At 47.7% G+C, this 19,408-nt stretch overlaps 1 protein-coding gene across 1 annotated transcript in view; it reads right to left on the minus strand.

Moving 5' to 3' along the window:
- LOC120955716 (klarsicht protein) overlaps nt 1-19,408 on the minus strand; it is a 192,096-nt gene that overhangs the window by 12,908 nt on the left and 159,780 nt on the right. Inside the window, exons 5-8 of the mRNA XM_040376816.2 lie at nt 3,294-3,626; nt 3,105-3,224; nt 1,809-3,026; nt 126-524 (exon numbers count right to left, since the gene is read on the minus strand). Coding sequence (XP_040232750.2) covers nt 126-524; nt 1,809-3,026; nt 3,105-3,224; nt 3,294-3,626 — 2,070 coding nt within the window. The remainder of the gene's footprint in view (nt 1-125; nt 525-1,808; nt 3,027-3,104; nt 3,225-3,293; nt 3,627-19,408) is intronic.

Consider the following 19,408-nt stretch of genomic DNA (forward strand, 5'->3'; position numbering starts at 1 on the left):
ACGTTAGTCAATGGAACTAACAACGGGGCGTTACCCTTCCTGCAAGAAGCCACATACCATCCCCAAGCAGAGAAGGGCTCGCTCCAGCCCCTCGTCGGCCTTGCAAACGCGTCATGCACACTTACCTCGATTAGATTCATCTTCAGATTGCTCATGGCTTTCTCCGCCTTTCGACCGTGACCGTGATGGTGATGGTGATGGTGATGCTGACTGTGCGCGGTGCTGGCGGCACCGTGCCGGTTCGCCCCCGTTTCGACGGCAATCAGCCCCACCGGCAGCACGGGATGGTGGTGGTGGCTGCTGCTGCTGTTGTTGCTGCTGCTATTGTTAGCACTGTAGTTGTGATGATGATGGTGGTGATGGTGATTATAGTAGTGCGGATTTTTCACCACCGTTTTGGGCGTGCTGCCGCCACCGGCCACGGCCGCCGCCGCCGCAGCTGCAGCCGCGTTTTTGGCGAAAATTTCGTCACGCACCAGCGTTTCGGCATGCAGCACTAACCTTTGGATCGAGCTGGTTGCATACTGCGAGGCACGCGCGAGAGAGAGAGCACGGACGTTCGTGAAGCAAGAAAATAAAATGAGGAAAACTGGTGAGAAAATGTGTTGTTTCAACCGGGGTGAGAAGAGTTCCGTGCTGTTTGGTTGGTTTGTACGTGCAACGAAGAAACTGTTCACTGGCTGAAAGAGCGCATCGAACGAGGAGATTGCGATGTATGCGATATGGATTTTATCGAGCCGCGCGAAAGGAAAAGCACTTCCAAAACTGCAACCTGTAGCTAGGAGCGAAAGTACTACCACTTTGGTGACGGAAGAACACACACACGCCACACGAACAGTGCGCGCCCCTGTTAGGTATCTAAGGCCACCTCTCTCCGTATCTCGCGAATGATAAGATACGCTTACAAAACAAAACAAAGAGACGATCACACACCAAAAAAAAAAGGTACACAAACACCAACACCACAAGGCCGCTGGCAAAGGCTGTGTTCTCTTGTGGTTTTGCAAAAGCTGTCGCCACGAGCGCTTCGTGCATACTGAGATCGGGGGCAGCCTGGGACCGACGCCGCAACCTCCAAACGATCAATACGCACATATGTATGTGCATTTGCGTCTCTCCGCTGTGCGAAACTAACACACATTTTGCCGCCACACACTAATGACGTTGATTATCGAAACACACATCCGCGTTCGCGCGATAGACGACGGGTAAGAGGGGGTGGTTGGTTGGTGGTGGTCTTCCATTTCGTGGAGATGCAAAAACAACGAAAATAATTGCAATCAGCTATAACACGCTCGCACACACATAGATGTAGAAATGCGTTTTTTTTGTTGTTGTATGTGGCACGGTGATGTATGAGAGATGGGGTAAAAAGGATGGAGAACAACACACTTGTGACCAGCTGCACGTAAGCACAATTTGAACGAAAAATCGATACATTACTACAATCGCTCGTTCGAGGCTTGAGTGGCTTGAGGCTTGAAAACACGGTGAAGCGAAAGAATATGAGCTTTAAATGTACAAATAAAAAAGAACTGTAACTAGTTGACTTCGATAAAACGCAAGCGAGAAAACGTGTAACGACTAAGTTCATTAACATTCAAACGCAACAAAAACAACAACAAAACAGTAACTCGAACAGTAAACGCTTTTCGTTCTGCACAATGTTAAGCATTCAGCAGGCACAACGCGACTCCCAACCATCTCACAAAAAAAACCTCCCAATAATGCACAAAAAATGCTAATTAAACTCCCAATAGCAGGTTGAATGAACCCTCTTTCTCCTCCTGCTCCTCCTTTCCACATACCTTCGATCCCTTGGTACCGCCGTTGACACTCTCCGTGCCCTTGCCGAAACTGCCAATCGACGTCATCATCAGCGACCGTCCTCCTCCACCATTGCTGCGCCCGTTTGGCGTACTCGCCGCCGCCGCCTGTCCACCCTTCTGGGACGCATCGCGCGAAAAGTCCAAACACTTCTTCGACTTCGGTTCCCGCCCGGCCGTCATCTTTAAGGCACCGGTCGACACCGCAAGCTCCTCCCGCTGATGCTTATCACCACCTCGGTCCGCCGGTTTGTTTTCCTTCTCCTCCTCTTCGCCGGTCTCGCGAGCCGCTTCCGCACGCTTGCGCACCGCTAGCAGATCATCGTCGTCTTCTTCCTCCTCTTCCTCACCGCCACCGTTGTTGTACACCCACTCGTCGTCCCCTTCAGAGGAGGACGCGGACGGTGACGATGTACCGGGTGAGGACGACCCGTCCGATTTGGTCCGCTCGCTCGAATCCTTGTTCAGCTCCGAGTCCGTGTCGAGATGTTTGAAGTAAAACGTGGCGCAATTCTTCGACTTGCGATTGGAGCGGTTAAACTTCGATGAGTCGCTCACCTTCGATCGCTTCTGCTTGCCGGACGAACCGCCGATCGGGGAGGATGATTTCGCGTTGCGCAGGGATCCCTTGCCGGTTTGACGCTCCTTCGGCACGATTGCTGCTCCGTTCACGCTCGCATTATTGTTTACCACATCGAGTCCGGTGCTGCTGAGCAGTGGGGCGGCTCCATCGACCAGATCGCACGACCCGATCAGCAGTGACTTTTCGCTCTCGATCGTTGTGTTGTTGTTGTTGTTGAGAATGTTCTCCTTCAGCACGGTCGCGGCGAGGGCGGCGACTTCGGTGGCTCCGTTCGTGCTGCTGGTCTGTGTCAGTGTCGTGGCATCGGAAAGTGTCGTCGTCGTCGATAGGTTGTTGATGTCTGCTTCCATCATAAGATTACCCGAGCTCGGTGAGGATGATGGGGGTACTGCGCTGCTGCTTGTTAAAATGCCCCCGCTACCCGGGTGGTACTGAACTTCCTCCTTCTGCTTCTGGCTGCTGCCGCTGCCGCTGCCGCTGCTAGTATTGTTGTAGGCGCTGCTGCCCACTGTCGCTCCACTGTAGGCAATGATTTTCGGTACAATTTCACTATCGCTGCCTTCAGAATCGGCATCGAAACCAGCGTTGGACAGCTTCTTTACCTTAACCCATTCTTCCTGCAAAGAAAAAAGTAGAAAATAAAGTGATTAGTATGGCTGAGCTGCGATTGAGTTCTGTCAGTGCCGTGTACTTACATTATTCAATGTGTCGTTGTGATTAGAACCCTGAGATTTGATGCTGGAGCTGCTGACACGGGCTAGCTTGTTGGCCGGCTCCTCATCCGTGTCCGACAGGCTAGCGTTGTTATCCGAGCTCTGTAAAAAGTGAAAAGAATAAGTACCAATTCACCAGTCCATTTCCACCTCCACTACTGAGCTACTTACCGAAGTCTTGCTGTCCAACAAACCCTCCAAAAGGCACTGTATCTCGAACGCTTTCAGGTAGAGCAGATGGTAGCGCCGTTCTAATCCTTTCACGCCTCCTCCACCGTTCTCCTTGCCCTTGCCGTCAGCGGTCGGTGCTACGCTACTATTACTATTATTATTATTATGGCCACTGGTGCTGTTGCTGCTGCTGCCGCCACCGAGCGATGCTTCGACGTCCGGCGTCAGGGAACCCTTGCCGGATGCGGACGAGGCAGACTTTCGGTCACGTTCGTAGCTACGAATGCAAGCTGCTACTGCCCGGGAGTTCGATTTGATTTCGCGATAAATTTCCTGCAAGTGGATAAGAGGAAGAACGTACACATTAGTGTGTGTTGTCGTATTGGTAGTGTGTTAGTGCTGCGCACAATACTCCGTCGGCTTGCGATTAGTGGGCATTAAAAAGCGCCCTTTGAGGACCCAAAGCTGTAATCGATTTTGCAGCTTCGTGGGGCCTGATAAGCTGCTATCGTGTGGCTGATTGCTGTTTTGCCCGTCTCCAATCTGGCGGTACTGCAGTATGGATGAGGGTGCGCTTGCGTATCAAACAACGCAACAGCAGTTACATGCCCCATTGGACCCGTGTATGTGTGTGTGTGTGTTTACCCATTAGCGCTTATCTAAGCGACAATATCGTAAATTACTATCGATCCATGCTGAAAAGCCATCGCGCTGGGATCGATGATTCGCTTGCAGGCGTCAAAAGAAGCATCGTTACCTGTCATCACTAACAGGGCGGCGGGACCAAACCCCTTTTGAATGCGCCCATATGCGCGGACACCGACAATGGGGCCCGCTGATCGTGTTTTTCCTATGTATTGTAAACTGTAAAATTATGTAAATCAGGTTCCGTTTGCCACTGGGACCACTAAGGCCGGCACATCACAACGACACACCTTCATTCCGAATGATGTAGTGCGGGCGAGTGCTGCTTGTAACCTTGATGAAAGAAAACGAATCGATGTAAACACGCCGCCGTTTTCGGGCCTGGGTGCGGTTTGGAAGCCGCCATCAATCGGTTAATGGAACCCGCTGCCGCTGCTCACCACACAAAGGCTATCATTTTCGGCAATTTTTCGGTACTCCGGAACCTCCTTTTTTGACGGAGAAGGGGGTCGCATGAGAAGGCCTGAAAATCGCACGGACAATGGCAGCGGAGTGGTAAAACGATTTATAAGCGCCTTAGAAACGATCGTTCGCGCTCGTAACCGTTTCTTCTTTTTCCGGGTGTATCGTACTCGATCGGAATCGAATTAGAACGCAACCTTGGAACAGTTTCGAAAGAGTTTACATATGCGTCGACTCACTGGCTCCAATTGGAATGTTTGGTGCGATCACACAGCTCTGGCATCTGAACTGAAGATGCTAGAGCAGGAAGTGCGGACAAATAAATACTCATACCGTTCGCTAGCATACAAATATCTTCAACATCGCTAATTTTTACAACCGCTGCATTAACCGCTGATTAAGGACAATGATTAGAAAGGAACGCGAGGTCGTAAAACGTCTGTTCCAAACTGTCGCACACACGCTCCCGACCCGACGCTCCCGGAGAGAAGTGAAAGTAACCTTGTTGTGTGCGCTCGCAGTTGTTCGGTTCAATCACTCACTCACTCGCTCGCTCATTTCCCATCAATAAATTCACTAATTGCACGCCCCTTGAGAACCCGAAGAACCGCCACTAATTGGACCTCTTTCACCACAGGTTGACCGGTAGAAGACGAAGAAGAAGAAGAGAAAACAAAGCAACCCCCTGCGGCCACAATATCATGCACACGTTGGCTCTACTTACTTATGGCGAGGAGCAACAACAAGACCACTGGGACGGGGACCACCCAAACAAAAAAAAAAAAAACTGGGGAGAAATTGGGTGGCAGGTGTGAGATAGGCCAAAAGCGTGGGGTCATAAATTAGCATCGACTCTACCACAGCGTGGCCGAGCGAAAACTGGGTTAGTTTCGGCGCTCCCTGCTGCTGCTCGCAGCGTGCTGCTAGTTCAACTTGAAATTAGATCCGCACAGGATGATGGTGGCGGGTGCGCCTGCGGCACTTTGGCGATGCTTTTTATTTTGCATCGTCACTCTACCGGTCACTGGATTTTTTGATTCGCAGACGACGACGCACTTTCGGATGAATTGGCGAACATTAATGAGATTTTAGTACTGCTTTCAAGTTGCTCGCATTAAATCGGTCACGCGCACATAAGCATGGAGAAATGGCAAACTTTTCTCACTTTTTGCGACCTTGTTGCTTTCTTTTGTCGTTTGGGGCGTAAGAGACTTATGAGCGTTTGAAGATCACAAAAAAGGTAAGAGAAAGAAGTACCAAAAACACAACCAAAGCAATCATTTTCTTCTTATGAAACCGATGATGTGCTTATGGAGCTCGCTCGCGCGCGAGCTGGTAATGATCAAAGATACATAAACTTTTCGCTCGGCCGGTGCGCGCCTCGGCGGGGAACGCTAACGAGCGAAGAAGCGCTGGATGATGGCTTTTTGACAGGTGTGATTTATTTCTTTTCCGCCCTCAGTCTCACTTCAAAAGACAGGGACAGGGAAAAACAAAAGAAGCGCCAGGAAAACGCGTCAGACGTCCTTCCCTTTTGTTAGTTTTTACCACACCGTCGTTCATCTGCAGCAGTGTGAACGTATCGAAACCATTTGGACGAACCCGAAACTGGACCGATTACTTAACCCGGAAAAAAAACATTTGGTTTAGAGTTTTCATCTGAATTAGTCAGAGGTTTTTTGTTGTTTCTCAGCTGCGAGCTATGATCTCGCACAGTTCAAGACACTTATCTTGGAGATCTTATTGGTGGCGATCGCATAATGCTTTACTCCTCAACAATTCAGAGCGCGCTATCTTGTTGTGTTTTTCCTTTTCTTTTATAAACCCACAAAAAATATTTTGAAATGACGAAACACCGCGACGTTCTTCCCACGGCAAACATTAAGCGTCTGCAGGAATGTGCGAGGACGCAATACGAATTTTACGACCGAACGACCGTAGATGTGTGCTGATATATAATCTCTCTAGGGTGTAGATGAAGTGCATGTCTAGACGACTCTGTCAACTGTTCGTCCAACAAAACTAAACCTTCGACGTTCTTCGGAACTATTTTACCAAAATGTGCGACTTTGACTGCTAAGGTTGGGTGGTGATCCGCACGCACCCACATTCCTGCATGATCGTGTGGGCCAGGCGAAACCCCAGAACCTGATCCAGATGGTTGGTAAACAAACAAACACTTACATTGAGCTGCTCGAACACCCGCGATGCCGATCGACGACGAACTGCTGCAGTTCGGCCGCCACCGTTCTGTTCCATCGTCAGCATAAGATTAGTGATGGCTGAGGAGGGCTTTAGTTGCGAAAATCTCCGCCTAAAACCTTAAACAACACTCTCCGAAATATTATACTCCTACTCCTTCTCTCTGAGCACTCTACTTTCTTCACAGTTGGAGATCGATCGCAAAAGCCCTGTGTGCCCCTGCTACTAAATCACACCACATTTCACATGGGCCTATATAGCATAAACACACTATAAATTAGCACTGCGCAGCAGGTTTACTACACACCACACACGTCCACGTCGTGTTCTTCTGGTTGAAATCCGAAAAAAAGTTTGAAACGATACTACAAATTCCACACACTTCCCCGTCAACGGTGAGCGCTTCATCGATCGTGCTGAGAACGCGGACAACACACACGGAGCACACGTTTTGCCTTTTTTTTTTAATTTCTAGCGCATCTAACGAATGGGTCACAAACCTCCGCCGGCTTTGGAAGACTTGCCCACCGCGCGCGCGAACACCGTTTATTTTTGGATTTTCACGGACAAACTGTTATGGTTTCCGCGTTTTTTTACCTTCTTAATCTAAAGGAAGAAGTTCTCTTACGCTTCAGCGAGTCGGTCAGCGTCAGCGATAGGTGTCGCGCTCCGAATTTGCCAACGCACAGAATGTCTGAAGGTCTGTCTCGCCGAAGCACCCAAAATCCGTACTGAGGTGCAAGTTTTGGAATGAATGGGCCCAAACCCTTAACACACTCGAACAAGCGCAATGATGATTGTATACTCATGCAAAAGAAGGGTTTTTTTCTTTTTTGGAAAAATAATCACATCGTAGGCGAAAGTAGTAACAACAACATCAGCCAACCAGCCACACACAACTACGAGTAGGAAATGGAACCCTTGAAGAAGTGAAAGAAACTATCACATCGCACTCCACGTGACGTCAGTTGCACTGGGGTGCTGTGCAATGCTGTGTGTGTCTGTCTGTACAGTTCCACCCAACGGTTTTGCTGTGTTTGTTTATCTTATCTCGAAGAAAAGCATTTGCATAATTGGTTTGCGCTCTCTCCCTCTCTCTCTCTCGTTGTATCTCTAATTTTTGCCCAAGGGCTATCGGTTTCTTTATCGGCATTAGCCGCAACGCCTTACTCCGTAACTGCTGGTAATGCTGCTGCTGCTGCTATGATTCACCCACCCCGAGAGGACCCCGAGTGAAGAGATTGAAGATCAGGATCGGAATGCACAAAAAAAAACAAACTTTCAACCGGTACGGTGGAATAGTTTGCTCAAGCATTTTCTCCTCCCTCGTGTCCCGATGCACCCATACCCATCTCTCGTCGAGGCTAATGATCCACGGGGGGTTGGGTTGCACACAGGTCACAAACCGTGTGCTGACTCTGGGTAACGTACAATTTATAGACCTCTCGCCGTCGCACAAACACGCCCCGACATGATCCTCACGATGAGTGTGAATCATCTATTTTTATGATCGTGTTTTAAAACGCATCGGAGATGGTTTCAGGGGCCTTTTGAACGCAAAAAAAAAGTTGCATTCGCTTCGCCGGAGTGGTTGCATTCTTGAACTCCCGATGGCAATGTGAGAGTGGAGGAAAAGCGTACAATTTTCTACAACATTCTTGCAGATACTGCGGATACTGAAGCTAAGACCCAGGGTCCCAAATGCTTGTGTGTTTGTGGGTTAACCGCCTTCTTAAGTCTTAATTATAATGTGGCGCAAAGTGTTGCCGCATTGTTCGCCGGGCGCGATGGCAAGAAATTACAATTTGTAAAGCTAATTCCCTGTCGTTAGTGGTTCCGAGCGTACAATAGGGATGACGTGTGAGGCCCCGGAACGAACGTTGCCAAACCATTTATGAGCACGATGATGAATGGATCGGCTCGCACGCGGTCGAATCCTGATCATCGTGCGTTCCCTGCATTTTCCAGTTTGCCACTTTCTGTCATCACTCACAGCACACAGCGAGAGAAAAAAAAGAAACAAAACACCCCGCAGAGGATTAGGTTGCCGCTTGAACCCTTTTTAAACGGCTTTCAATCATTTTACCACCTCGCAACCACGCGCCAACCGTTTGCATATGCCCGACACCCGACACGAACACACCAAAAAGTGCATTTGACAAAACGGTTCGAAAGTTCCATTAACACCTTCATTCAAACGCGCGAGACGTCTTCATCTGCACTGCCTGTGCCTTTTGTGGCTTGGAGAGAGTAATATACCCATGAAGAAGAGCATACCTACCCGACATAATTGAGTGTCATCGAACATTAATCTTCTATCCATGCACACACACACACACACTCTTTCTCTCTCTCTTCATGCTGTTTTATTTTCTATCGCCCTTAAAGCAAATAATCGGTTTCAAAAAGCCGGTAAAAGATGACACTTTCCCTCGCCACTTAGCCCATCCACACACACACCCCTTTTCAAGGTGTGTGTTTGTGGTGAAGAAAAGGAATACTAGAGAAATAGATTTATGACCCTGTCCCGTCTTTAAGTGTGCTTCGAAGGCGCAGGACATGGCACACACCTCGGGTATTTGGGCGGAAAAGATTTGTCATCGTTTTCAAACAGCAGAGCCTGAGCAACAGCGTAGAGACCCCTTCTTCTCACGCGGTGCACATGCATCTCTTGTGCAATCCGCGCGTCGCATGCCTCAATTTAGATTGCTTTCCTGCAATCTCCCACGGGACGATACGTGATTTATCCAAACGGAACATTGCTTTATTTATGCTGCAGATACTGAGAGGAAAGCGGAAATGATGGTTCACGGCATGCATTTTCCCTGCAAACTAGAGAAGTAAATTATGCCACAAAATCTCTCGTTCTTTTATTGCTCGCACACAAACACGCGCGTTCAATAATACCCCCGGACGACCGCATGACGCATCGCAATCTCAATATTAAGTGTTTTGTTAATTGCATGTTAGAGCTGACGTTTGCAGTTTTGCGATATACTAACGGGGTACCACTGTGGTATTAAAAACACACCTTCAGGTCAACGCCAAACAAACCAACGCCGGGCGTATTTTAAAACCCAATGAATGAGTCGAGTTCGAGCATAGAGACAAATGAAGGGAGCTTTTGCGTTATGCTGCTGCATTGTAATTATTATTTGTTATTGCTTCTTCCCCTCTCCCGTCGCTTATTCTGCGATATAGTGTGTGTTGCACAAAACCCGCTGGTGGTACGTGTCATTCGAAACCAAACATACTGCTTCGAAGGTTACAACAATCCCCTTGCCGCTTCAAATCGCCTGCACAGAGCGCGATCGCTGCAGCTGCACTTCTTGATGCTTTTTGATTTGGCCAAGCGAGCGCTCAAGGACTTTATTAAAGTGGCCTGCTGTAGCCTGTGTAGTGCATAGGGTTTGGATAGGTTTCGAAACGTTTCCCGTTGCTGACGGTGGTGCTGACGTACCCTTGCAGCCCGATACCAGAGCCAACCTACTGACAGGAGTACCGCTCCTCCTCGAGGCTAATTATTCTGACATTTTGCTGCAGATTCAACCAATCTGCATCGTTAAACAACAGCAAGAATAACGTAAATCTTTGCCACTTCCACCGAGACATCAACATATACACAAAGGAAAATGTTGTTGCAATTTGTCGTGCGATACCACCGTGTTGCTGGCAATGGGGATTCTGTTTTGCTGGGAGGGTGCGCAAAAAGTTCTAGATTGAACCCAGGCTACGGGGATTCGTGCCCGAGCGTTTTTCTGTTGTAAACGATCTATACCGATTATTGCCAATCAATAATGTGCCAAAGATCACGAGAAGCCTTCGGTGTGGCGTGAGGAGAGCTGAGCAAAACGATCGATTTCCATCGTGCCGCCGTTCAATGGTAAGGGCAGCAACTATGCACACACAATCTCATCTTATTCTCATTGCCAAACTGAACTCAAACGAGACTCAGTTACTCATTGTATTTGGAGGTTGCGCAAAGCTTGGTTTGAAATATCTGCTCGGTTGATTTGTTTAGGTGTGGTGGTTTGTGGTTTTACGCTCCCGGCATGCCGCAAACTATGATACAATTTTTGTTCCAATTGTTCTTCCTTAACTCTCGTCTCGTTTGATAAATCATTTGAAAGAATTTCCTCAAATTAGCTTCCGGATTGACATTAAAAAAAAAAGAAAGAAGGAGCACAATCGGAACTGGCCTTCGCCGTTAACAATTCAGTCACGCTCTCGGAAGCTCGTTAGTGGTGCTACACTGCTATTGTATCACGAGCCAAACAAACAAAGCCCAGTGAAGAGCAATCTTTAGCGAGACCTTAACTAATGTGGGCGGCATCAGCACCGCACCACCGCGCAACAGAAAATGCCACCACACTTTCACTCGTTTTTTAATGCGCAACTCACGAAGTCTGGGCGAGCAGCACGAGCCATCACTGGCGAATGATAGTCATGTTCTGGAATGATCTATTCTTTAGCTATTGCAAACACTCATAAGATTATGATGACACATATTTTTATTGTGATGCACAACTGTAAAGGTGTATGCAATCCGCATTACAAAAGTGAATTATTCAGCGTTTTATGTAAAATTATTTTGCCCGTAAAGGGATTTGCTTTTACAGTTCCCTTCTTCCAGTGTCAATGAACGCATGAAAATAAATGCCTAAACCCGCTTACTCATCACCTCAGTGCCGCAAAAGGTGAGGAAAAGTGCATTTTCACTAGCACGGTAAGTTATTTCTCTTTCCCTTCCCTGACAAGCGTTTGTTCAACATTTTATTACCGGGCTTTGTTCGTGATTAGCTAATTTGGAGGAATCGCGGTACACCGCAGCACGACGAACCGTTGCATAAATGCCCACACACCTTCTTCGCACCTTCGGCCGCAGTCGCCACGAGTTCGGTGCAACAAAGTCGTGCTGGTGCTCCCACTCCTCTTCAGAGATTACTGCCAATCGATTGATGATTTGACGATTCTTAAGCTTCTTTTACCGTGCTCAACTTCAACGCTCAACCCGCTTGATCTTGATAGTGACGAAAGAGAATGGATCTGATATGGTGTGTTTATTGTTACTATTCAATTAATTGTGTGCCATTGTTCGGATCCGGCAGGAGGTCAATTCAATGCCTGCTATTAAAGATACATTGCAAATTGTTGCTGCCTTCGACCCATGTCCTGAGGATTGGGAATTTCTAATCGCGGTGAAAATAGAAGACAAGCCGCGATCTGATATAGCTTATCGATCATTCACCTTGAGTGCGATCTCCGCAAACGAAACGAGTGAAGAGATCTTCCTCGACTAAAGGGGGAAAGGCATGCTTCGAATATGCTTCCCTTCAGAGCTTCAAGGCAATCGCCGTCTTGATGAACCTTCTTCGAGTATCTTTCTTGTTTGTCGCATCGAAAGAGCAAAATCCAAACGGTACCGAATCCTAAAGTCATCTTGAATCATTGGATGATGTTGTGCCTCTTTTTTCTGGGATATAATATGGTAGAGCACCGGCGTTGCCGTGCCCATCACTGATTCTTCTTTTCCATTCAATGCGCAACACAGTTTCCGCGGCGTGATCGTAGACATAAACACAACGCGCCCGCGTCAAGAGCGCTTCCTACGGACTCGAGCGATGCATTTTTGACGATGCAGCAATCATCCTCCGCACAGTTTGCTAAGGGTGCAGCGGCAGAAACAGCATCCCCCTGAGGCAGTGCAGCAGCAGCAGCAAAGGCGTTTCCAGAAGCCCAAACAAACTGCTGAACATCCATTAGTTCGTTGCGTCGGGGAATGGTCGATTGTGTAGATCACGGTGGTGCACAGTGCACAGTTGCTGGGTAGATGATGCCATCGTTTGTTTGGACTTTTCCGGAAGCTGGGACGCGTTTGCAATGTCCAGAGGTGAGGCGGATGAGTAAATACGGTTTCTGCCAGCCAACTCCTCAATCCCAAGCTTTATGAAGCGAGATGGACCACAAACAACTAGCCGGAACCGTAACCGCGTGTGTTCCAGTGGAGACGTCCGATGACAAGATCACGGCGCCATTTGACAGAGAGTAATGGCTCGAAACATACGAAAAAGGGCACCGGATCACCGGACTTTACCGCTTCACGAACACGCATAAAACAGGTGAAATAGGGGGCGATGCAGTGCTGCAATGGAGTTGGGGGAATATCTTACGCCGGTACACGATCATCAGTGGGACAACGAGACAGTCGGTAGCGTTATTTATATCCCGTGCCAGTCCCGTTTTGGGACTAATGCTTAATGATGTAATACGTAGCATAGTAGAGCCGAATAATAACCAGCAAGAAGAAAGGAGAGCCAATTATTCATGCTTTATTTCGGAGTGTCATTGAATTGCATTGAGCATTTGATATGGTAACCTCTTCTGTACAACTCAGAGACCATTTAAAATTCATGCATAAAAAACCGACCAAATTAATGCCTTACAAAAGCCATATTGGGTACGTACTCTTTGCTACATTTGAATTTTCCCACGCCAATATAACCAGGAACCTGGTGAAAGTATATTTCCTTCTTAACATCCGTACCGTTCCCCAAGGCCCATCCACCACGGTGGCGGCAACAACAGAGCACAAGACGATCGAAAAGCGGACAAACTAACCTTATTAAGACGCACGATCTGTACCGCTTATCCGATCAACTTTCAACCACCGCCGCAGGCGGCATTATCACGCTGTAAACTAATTTAGTTTCCCCCGAAAAAAAGGAAGAAAACCTTCCATCTTCTACAAGATCTACACACAGATCTGCCAACCGTAACGGACTGCGCGTGTTTGCGTTCGGGAAGCACGGGTTTTCTGTCAGATTTCCCGCTTTTCGTCACTGGCTGCCGTCCGGAGCGAAAGAAGATTATTTTGTTAAACATCTCTACCAACACTGCGCTCCCGTGAAGCCCACGTGTCAACCTCTTTGACCTAAATGACCCGATGCTTCACACATTTCCCTTCTTTTCTGGCATGGTCAGGCTTTCCCCGGGCGGCGCGGTAAATTGAATTATTTTCCCCGGTGCATTCCACTGGTGCATCCACTCGCTCACGCTGCTATTTGACTTGAAGAAGAATGAGCCTGCTTTGGACGAGACGATCTCCAAAAAACTAAGTCGTGAATCCCAGCAGGGGTGCGCTTCTGAGGTGAACGTCGGAGAAGCAGCACAAGGTGTCAGTAGCCTCCGCGAGACAGTTAGTAGACAGCTAACAAGGTACTTAAAATCCGGTTCAACTTTACGCGCCCAAGCAGCAGGGCAAAGATTGCGATCGCGACCATTTCGTCGGCCGATGTTGTGTCTTTTGGGAAGGAGATTTGAAATAGCAAAAGAGCGCAAGCGCGGCAGGAGATACACCGCCGCGTTTACGTTGTAGCGGTCGTGGTACAGGCAATAAAATGAAGCCTTTAAAATTACATCGGCTGGTTGTAAATTCACCGTGCTGCAGGGGCTGCATTCTAACCACTTCAAAGGGTCCGTCAAGTACCGAATGGAGGTCGAAGGTGCTGTAAAATTGGACAAAGACACTCCAATACGACTTCTAGGTGCTTCTTAGTTCCAGTCTCCCTCAGAATCAATCGTCATCAAAAGAAAAGTGGTACCGAGGGGAAGAGTTTTGTCCAGATAACGGATCTTCCCCGAATATCCAGTAGTTCAATGCACGAAACACCTCTTTAGCCGTGCACAAAGTGCAGCGGATCTCGCGTTTTGTTCGAAGTAGAGCAATAAAACCGCATCGCTCCCGAAACCTTTCGAGCGGCGAGGAATAAAATTAAACGACACGGGCAAAACGGTAAAACCTGGTGCACCGCCGTTGTCGTACAGTCCGGGCACGAAGCAGAGAATGTAGGTGACATTTCCCTTCCATTTCTCAGCACAGATACGATCGATTTGGAGCCCTTTTTTCCTTTAACGCCCTCCTCAACAGCTACTATTACTATTACAGAGCAGAAGCAAAAAGGTACTCATTAGCCAGTGCATTAGAAAACAATAATCACAGGGCGCACCAACACTGGGGAGTATAGTAAGACTACGACGACGACGACTTCCAGTCAAATTAGCAGCGAGACACACGCTCCCGCACGTCATCGTGGGACCTCTTCCGAGGTGGATGCTTCCGAGAGAGTCCCCTTTAATCGTTCGCAGGCTCGTAAACACCGTTTCGTGTCGTGCTGTGCTTGTGTTTCTAGGGCAAATTAGCCCTCCGAAATAAGGTCCTACTGTTGTTGAATGTTTTTCGATAATGGCATTTTATACTTCGAGAGACTTAGCCATCGCTCATTGAAGTCGAAGGGCTTTGAGGACGCAAAATAGTAGAGTTGTTTGTTATGCCCTTCCCAAATAGATCAGCATCTTCGTAGGAATTCATCATCGTGATGGAAGAGAAAGTGTTTGCCTTTGGTAGACAGCGTTCGCCCTCAATAGACTGTTTCATTCAGAATTTCTTTAAAATAAGCCTTCCCGTTGCGATCTCTCCGTCGATCTTGGGGAGTTGGCGATGTCGTAATTTCCAAATAACCCACATCGGAATGATGAAACACACATCAAAGCGAATGGTTTGAATTGCGCATTGCACATTGGAGCATTTTTAATGCCCTTTCGGTGTTTTCCGCCTGTGTAGCGGCGTAGTGTACAACAACAACAACGTCAACACAGACACACACAGATCCTACACCCCGTACCCCGAGAACTCTAACAAACGTCCAAAGCAAACATTTGCACCCTTTTTCCCGCTATCTCTCCAAGCAGTTGGCTATGCTACGATCTCACCCCTGCGCCCAGCACAGATGGCCAAACGCTAAAACGCTTACCCACCCCACACAGAGCGTGGTGTTGTATGGCGGGAAACATAACATTTGTCGGTGTGGAAACACCCCAAACCTTTCCGCGTCCCTTGCGTATCTCCCCCTCGGCGGCTTTACCAGCATTAAATCAGATTTGATTCCTTGTACGCGTTCACGTATGGTTTACATTTAAAGAGGTTTGAGCGGAGGCGCGGGACCAGCGGGCCGGAGGCGAAGAATAGGAAACAAATGAAAACCGACCCACTAAAAGGCCACCCCATGGCGGTAAGGCGAAAATCCGCCCCACAGTGCATGCTGTTGGACGAGCGGGCGAAGCGAGCTGGACATGCTCCGTTACAATCGCCCTACCTTCTTTCCACAAACAGATCCCCCCACATGTCCGCCGTCTGCATCGTGTTGTTCGGGGCTTCAGTGTGCTCGATGTAAATTTGTAAATCGCTTATGTTTACAATTGGAGCATTTATTGTAAACAGTTGGAGATTTTTCGCCCCTTCTCCTGCCCCTTTGCCACTAAGAGATCCTGACGTTCGAACGGAGGAGGTTTTGCTTTGCTTGCTAGCCCTTCCCTTCATGCGATTAATTTCTCATCTACAGGTATACCCCCACAACACATCTATTCTATCCCGCTTGGAATAGGCGCAGTTTGTAACGCGAGAGATCACGAGATGTGTGATGCAAAACATACCGATAGATGGATAAAAACAAGCACAATTTGCAATATTTACATGACGCGATTGGGCGTCAGATCGCGAACGAATCGATACCCCCCTTCTCTTGCGATGTTACATCTCATTCTTGCGGATTTTGCTGTACTAATTTCTGTTTTGACGTTCAGCACAAACACTCGAAGCATGGGTACCATTAAGGGGATTAAAATGCGCTACAATGTATGCAATCGTGCAGGAAACGATCTAAGGCACGATTTTTTCCAGACGTGACACAAAGCGGGCCAATTAAAATGTCTTGCTCGCAAAATTATGTTTGCTTTATGATGCCATTATTTTCGTTTGCTTTTGGAAGGGTGTACACAATTACTTAATTTGATACATATTATTGTACGCCTCGGAAAGAAGTTCGTGCTTGCCGAACACTTTGTGAATGAAAAAAAGAAGGAATTGCAAACAAACAAAAGTGCATACTGCACTCGTAATGAGCTGGCGGAAATGATCACCTGACCACGTCCACACCGTCATCAAACCGTAGTGTTCGATTTACGTCGCGTCGCCCCATTAATCGCATCGTTCGCTCACAATTTCTTCTCCAATTCAACACCCGCACGCTTGGGGCAGCGACGCAAGTGTGTTATGCAATGGCGAAACAATCAGATGAACGCACAGATGGCTCTCGGAGAAGCCTCTTGCGCGTGCGATGTCGCGGACCAGCCGGTTCTGTTCGATGCGCGCAGCACACCGGGGTCAATTATTTGTTCGAATGACGAATCATAAAATTTGACAGCCGTGGAAAGGTGAAATTTCCTTCCCTTGCAGCTAAAACAAGGGAAAGATTCTGTTTTCGGTACCACGTTAAGCGCTGTGTGTGACGCAAAGGAAAAGACGCGTGTCTAATTTCCGTTCGTCGCTTGTTGCTTGTTGCTGTCGCGCGCGCCTAGCTCACCCGAAAACACGATCGATCAATTATTTTCCAAAATAACGTAGACACTACTGCACGTCGGACAATTTCGTTCGATCGATCGATCGATTTCGTTTGCTTATCCTTCTTTCTCTCCCATCGCACACAAGCGTAACGTAACAACAAACAGCGTCGATCAAACGCAAGACACGCAAGAAAATACAATCTCGAACATCCGCTCTGTACAATTCTTCGTCCGCTGTGTTGTCTTTAGGGCAGAGTAAACTGCAAACAACAAACAACAGTGGTAAAGGGCTTCAGACACGATGTTACGTACACCCGTGCCTAATAAACGATAATTTCCACATGCAACAGCAGCCATAATCGATGGGCTTGAAAGTCGTCCCTGTGTTTCGTTCGGGGTGCGCGCACCAAACAGGGGGTGTCAAGATGAAACAAGCCACATAATGTACTGCTCCTGTGAAATGCCCCCGAAAGCTCACTCATCCTGTCAACACGGTGCACGTCCGATGCACCGATAATGATCTTTCCCTTCCTTCTTAAATGCGTTGGAACTCATGTTTTTCTTCTCTTGTTTTTTTTATTGCTTTAAAACCTTCACGCAATACTGGAAATTAAAATTCCCACTCCACCGAGCGCGATACGGAAGCGCTTGTACCGAGAGAGATAAGTGGAGAAATTGTCCACCGATTTTCGGTGGCTGCTGCTGCTGCAAAGAAACACAAATTCTTCCAATGTAAACATACACAACTCGCACGCGGTGCTGCTTCAAAAGCGAGCATACACAGCGAGAGCAAAAAAAAACAAAACGAAACCCTTCCTTTCAAACCCTACGACGACGCGCTAGTGGCACACATATAAAACACTGCGCCCGCTTTCTCCCAGTTGCGCTTTTACGCAAGATCTCGCTAAAGACAATTATCTTCCGTTGACTCCTCAACCGGCGTGGAGGAGGTCACAGGTCGGGTTTGGGGAACGTTGCGTGTGAAAACCTACTTACTCGTACTTTAATTAAGATAAACAGTGGGTAAATACACACACATACACGTGTGCGAGCACACGCGTTCCCTTTCCGTCGTTTCTGGATGGGGAGTTTCTTGGTCCACCAACTCAAACCGATGTGATCGTGCGCACATGTGTGATCACACTACACTCTGCTCGGGTAGTGGACATTGCGTTTAACATGACTAAAACATGCAGATGGGAAGCCAGTATGCGATAAGAAGCATTGCTCTAGGCTTAATCGATATTTTACCTTCGAATGCCTTTACGTTACAGCAATAATCATTCAATCAGTGAATCGTGCCGAGTAGAGATTAAGATGCAAATCTAGGAAAGTCTTTTGGAAAGAGTTGTCTTCACGTTTCCATGTCGTAAGTCAACAATTTGACGAAACCATCACACATTTTCCCACATCTCTTTAACTCTGCATTTCAAACTGAGAACAAATATTTTTTCCCATCGCAATCACAACGTGCTGGTCGTAACCTCTCTCCACATTGCAAGTATTACGCAAACATTTAATTAAATAAACGTATGACGTTGCTCAGCGTAAGTCCCTTACCGGTCCAAGGTGATTGCCAAAAAAAAAGACCAAAACTACCCTAACTTCTCGCCGAAAAAGGAAAGTTTACTTAAAGATTCGATTTAGACGACGGCGAACTCACACGCCCGCATCTCCACCGGAATTCCATCCTGCACAAACATGCTGTTTACGTTGTCTTACGTTTCCCCGAGACCTTTTTTCTCCATTTTCTTCAACCCAAAAATCGCGCAATCACCCGATCGATGGATCGCTGTTGTGCCTACTATTGCGCAATGTAACACCACCACAACAGATTCAACCCAACCCACCCACCAAAGATGGAAAAATTGTACACAAACACAAAGCCACCACTGGGGCCCGATGGTGCGTCAAATTGACGAAAACAATTCCAAATTATAATTATCACCTAATACGCTAAAGGACCATCGTCATCATCATCATCGTCGTCACACACTGCCGCCCACCACCAAGGGGGAGCGCGCTGCTGGTGGTTGCTCACCTTCAGGGTTTCCGTTTTTGGGACCGGAATCAACCGAGACGCACTGTTGCATCATATGATGACCACCCGCGCCGTCGGTGAAGAGATTTTGCACAATTTTCAGTTTGAAAACTGTTATTTTACAACGGCTGGATTTTTCCCACCACCGGATGTACTACCTTCGCCGGAAAAGCCAACCGCCCGCGGAAGGAAAGGGATGGATAGCGATAGAGGAGCTGGGCGATTCCGAAAGGGTTGCAAAATTATGAAAATGATAGAGTGAAAATAATCATCGCTTAAAAGGTATCATCATTCTCCACGCTCGGTATGATGATTTGTTGCATCATCATAATCACAATACTTCTGCTTTATTCATTTCCCCGCCAAA

The sequence above is a fragment of the Anopheles coluzzii genome, chromosome 3 (assembly GCF_943734685.1).
Source record: "Anopheles coluzzii chromosome 3, AcolN3, whole genome shotgun sequence".
Lineage (NCBI taxonomy): Eukaryota > Metazoa > Arthropoda > Insecta > Diptera > Culicidae > Anopheles > Anopheles coluzzii.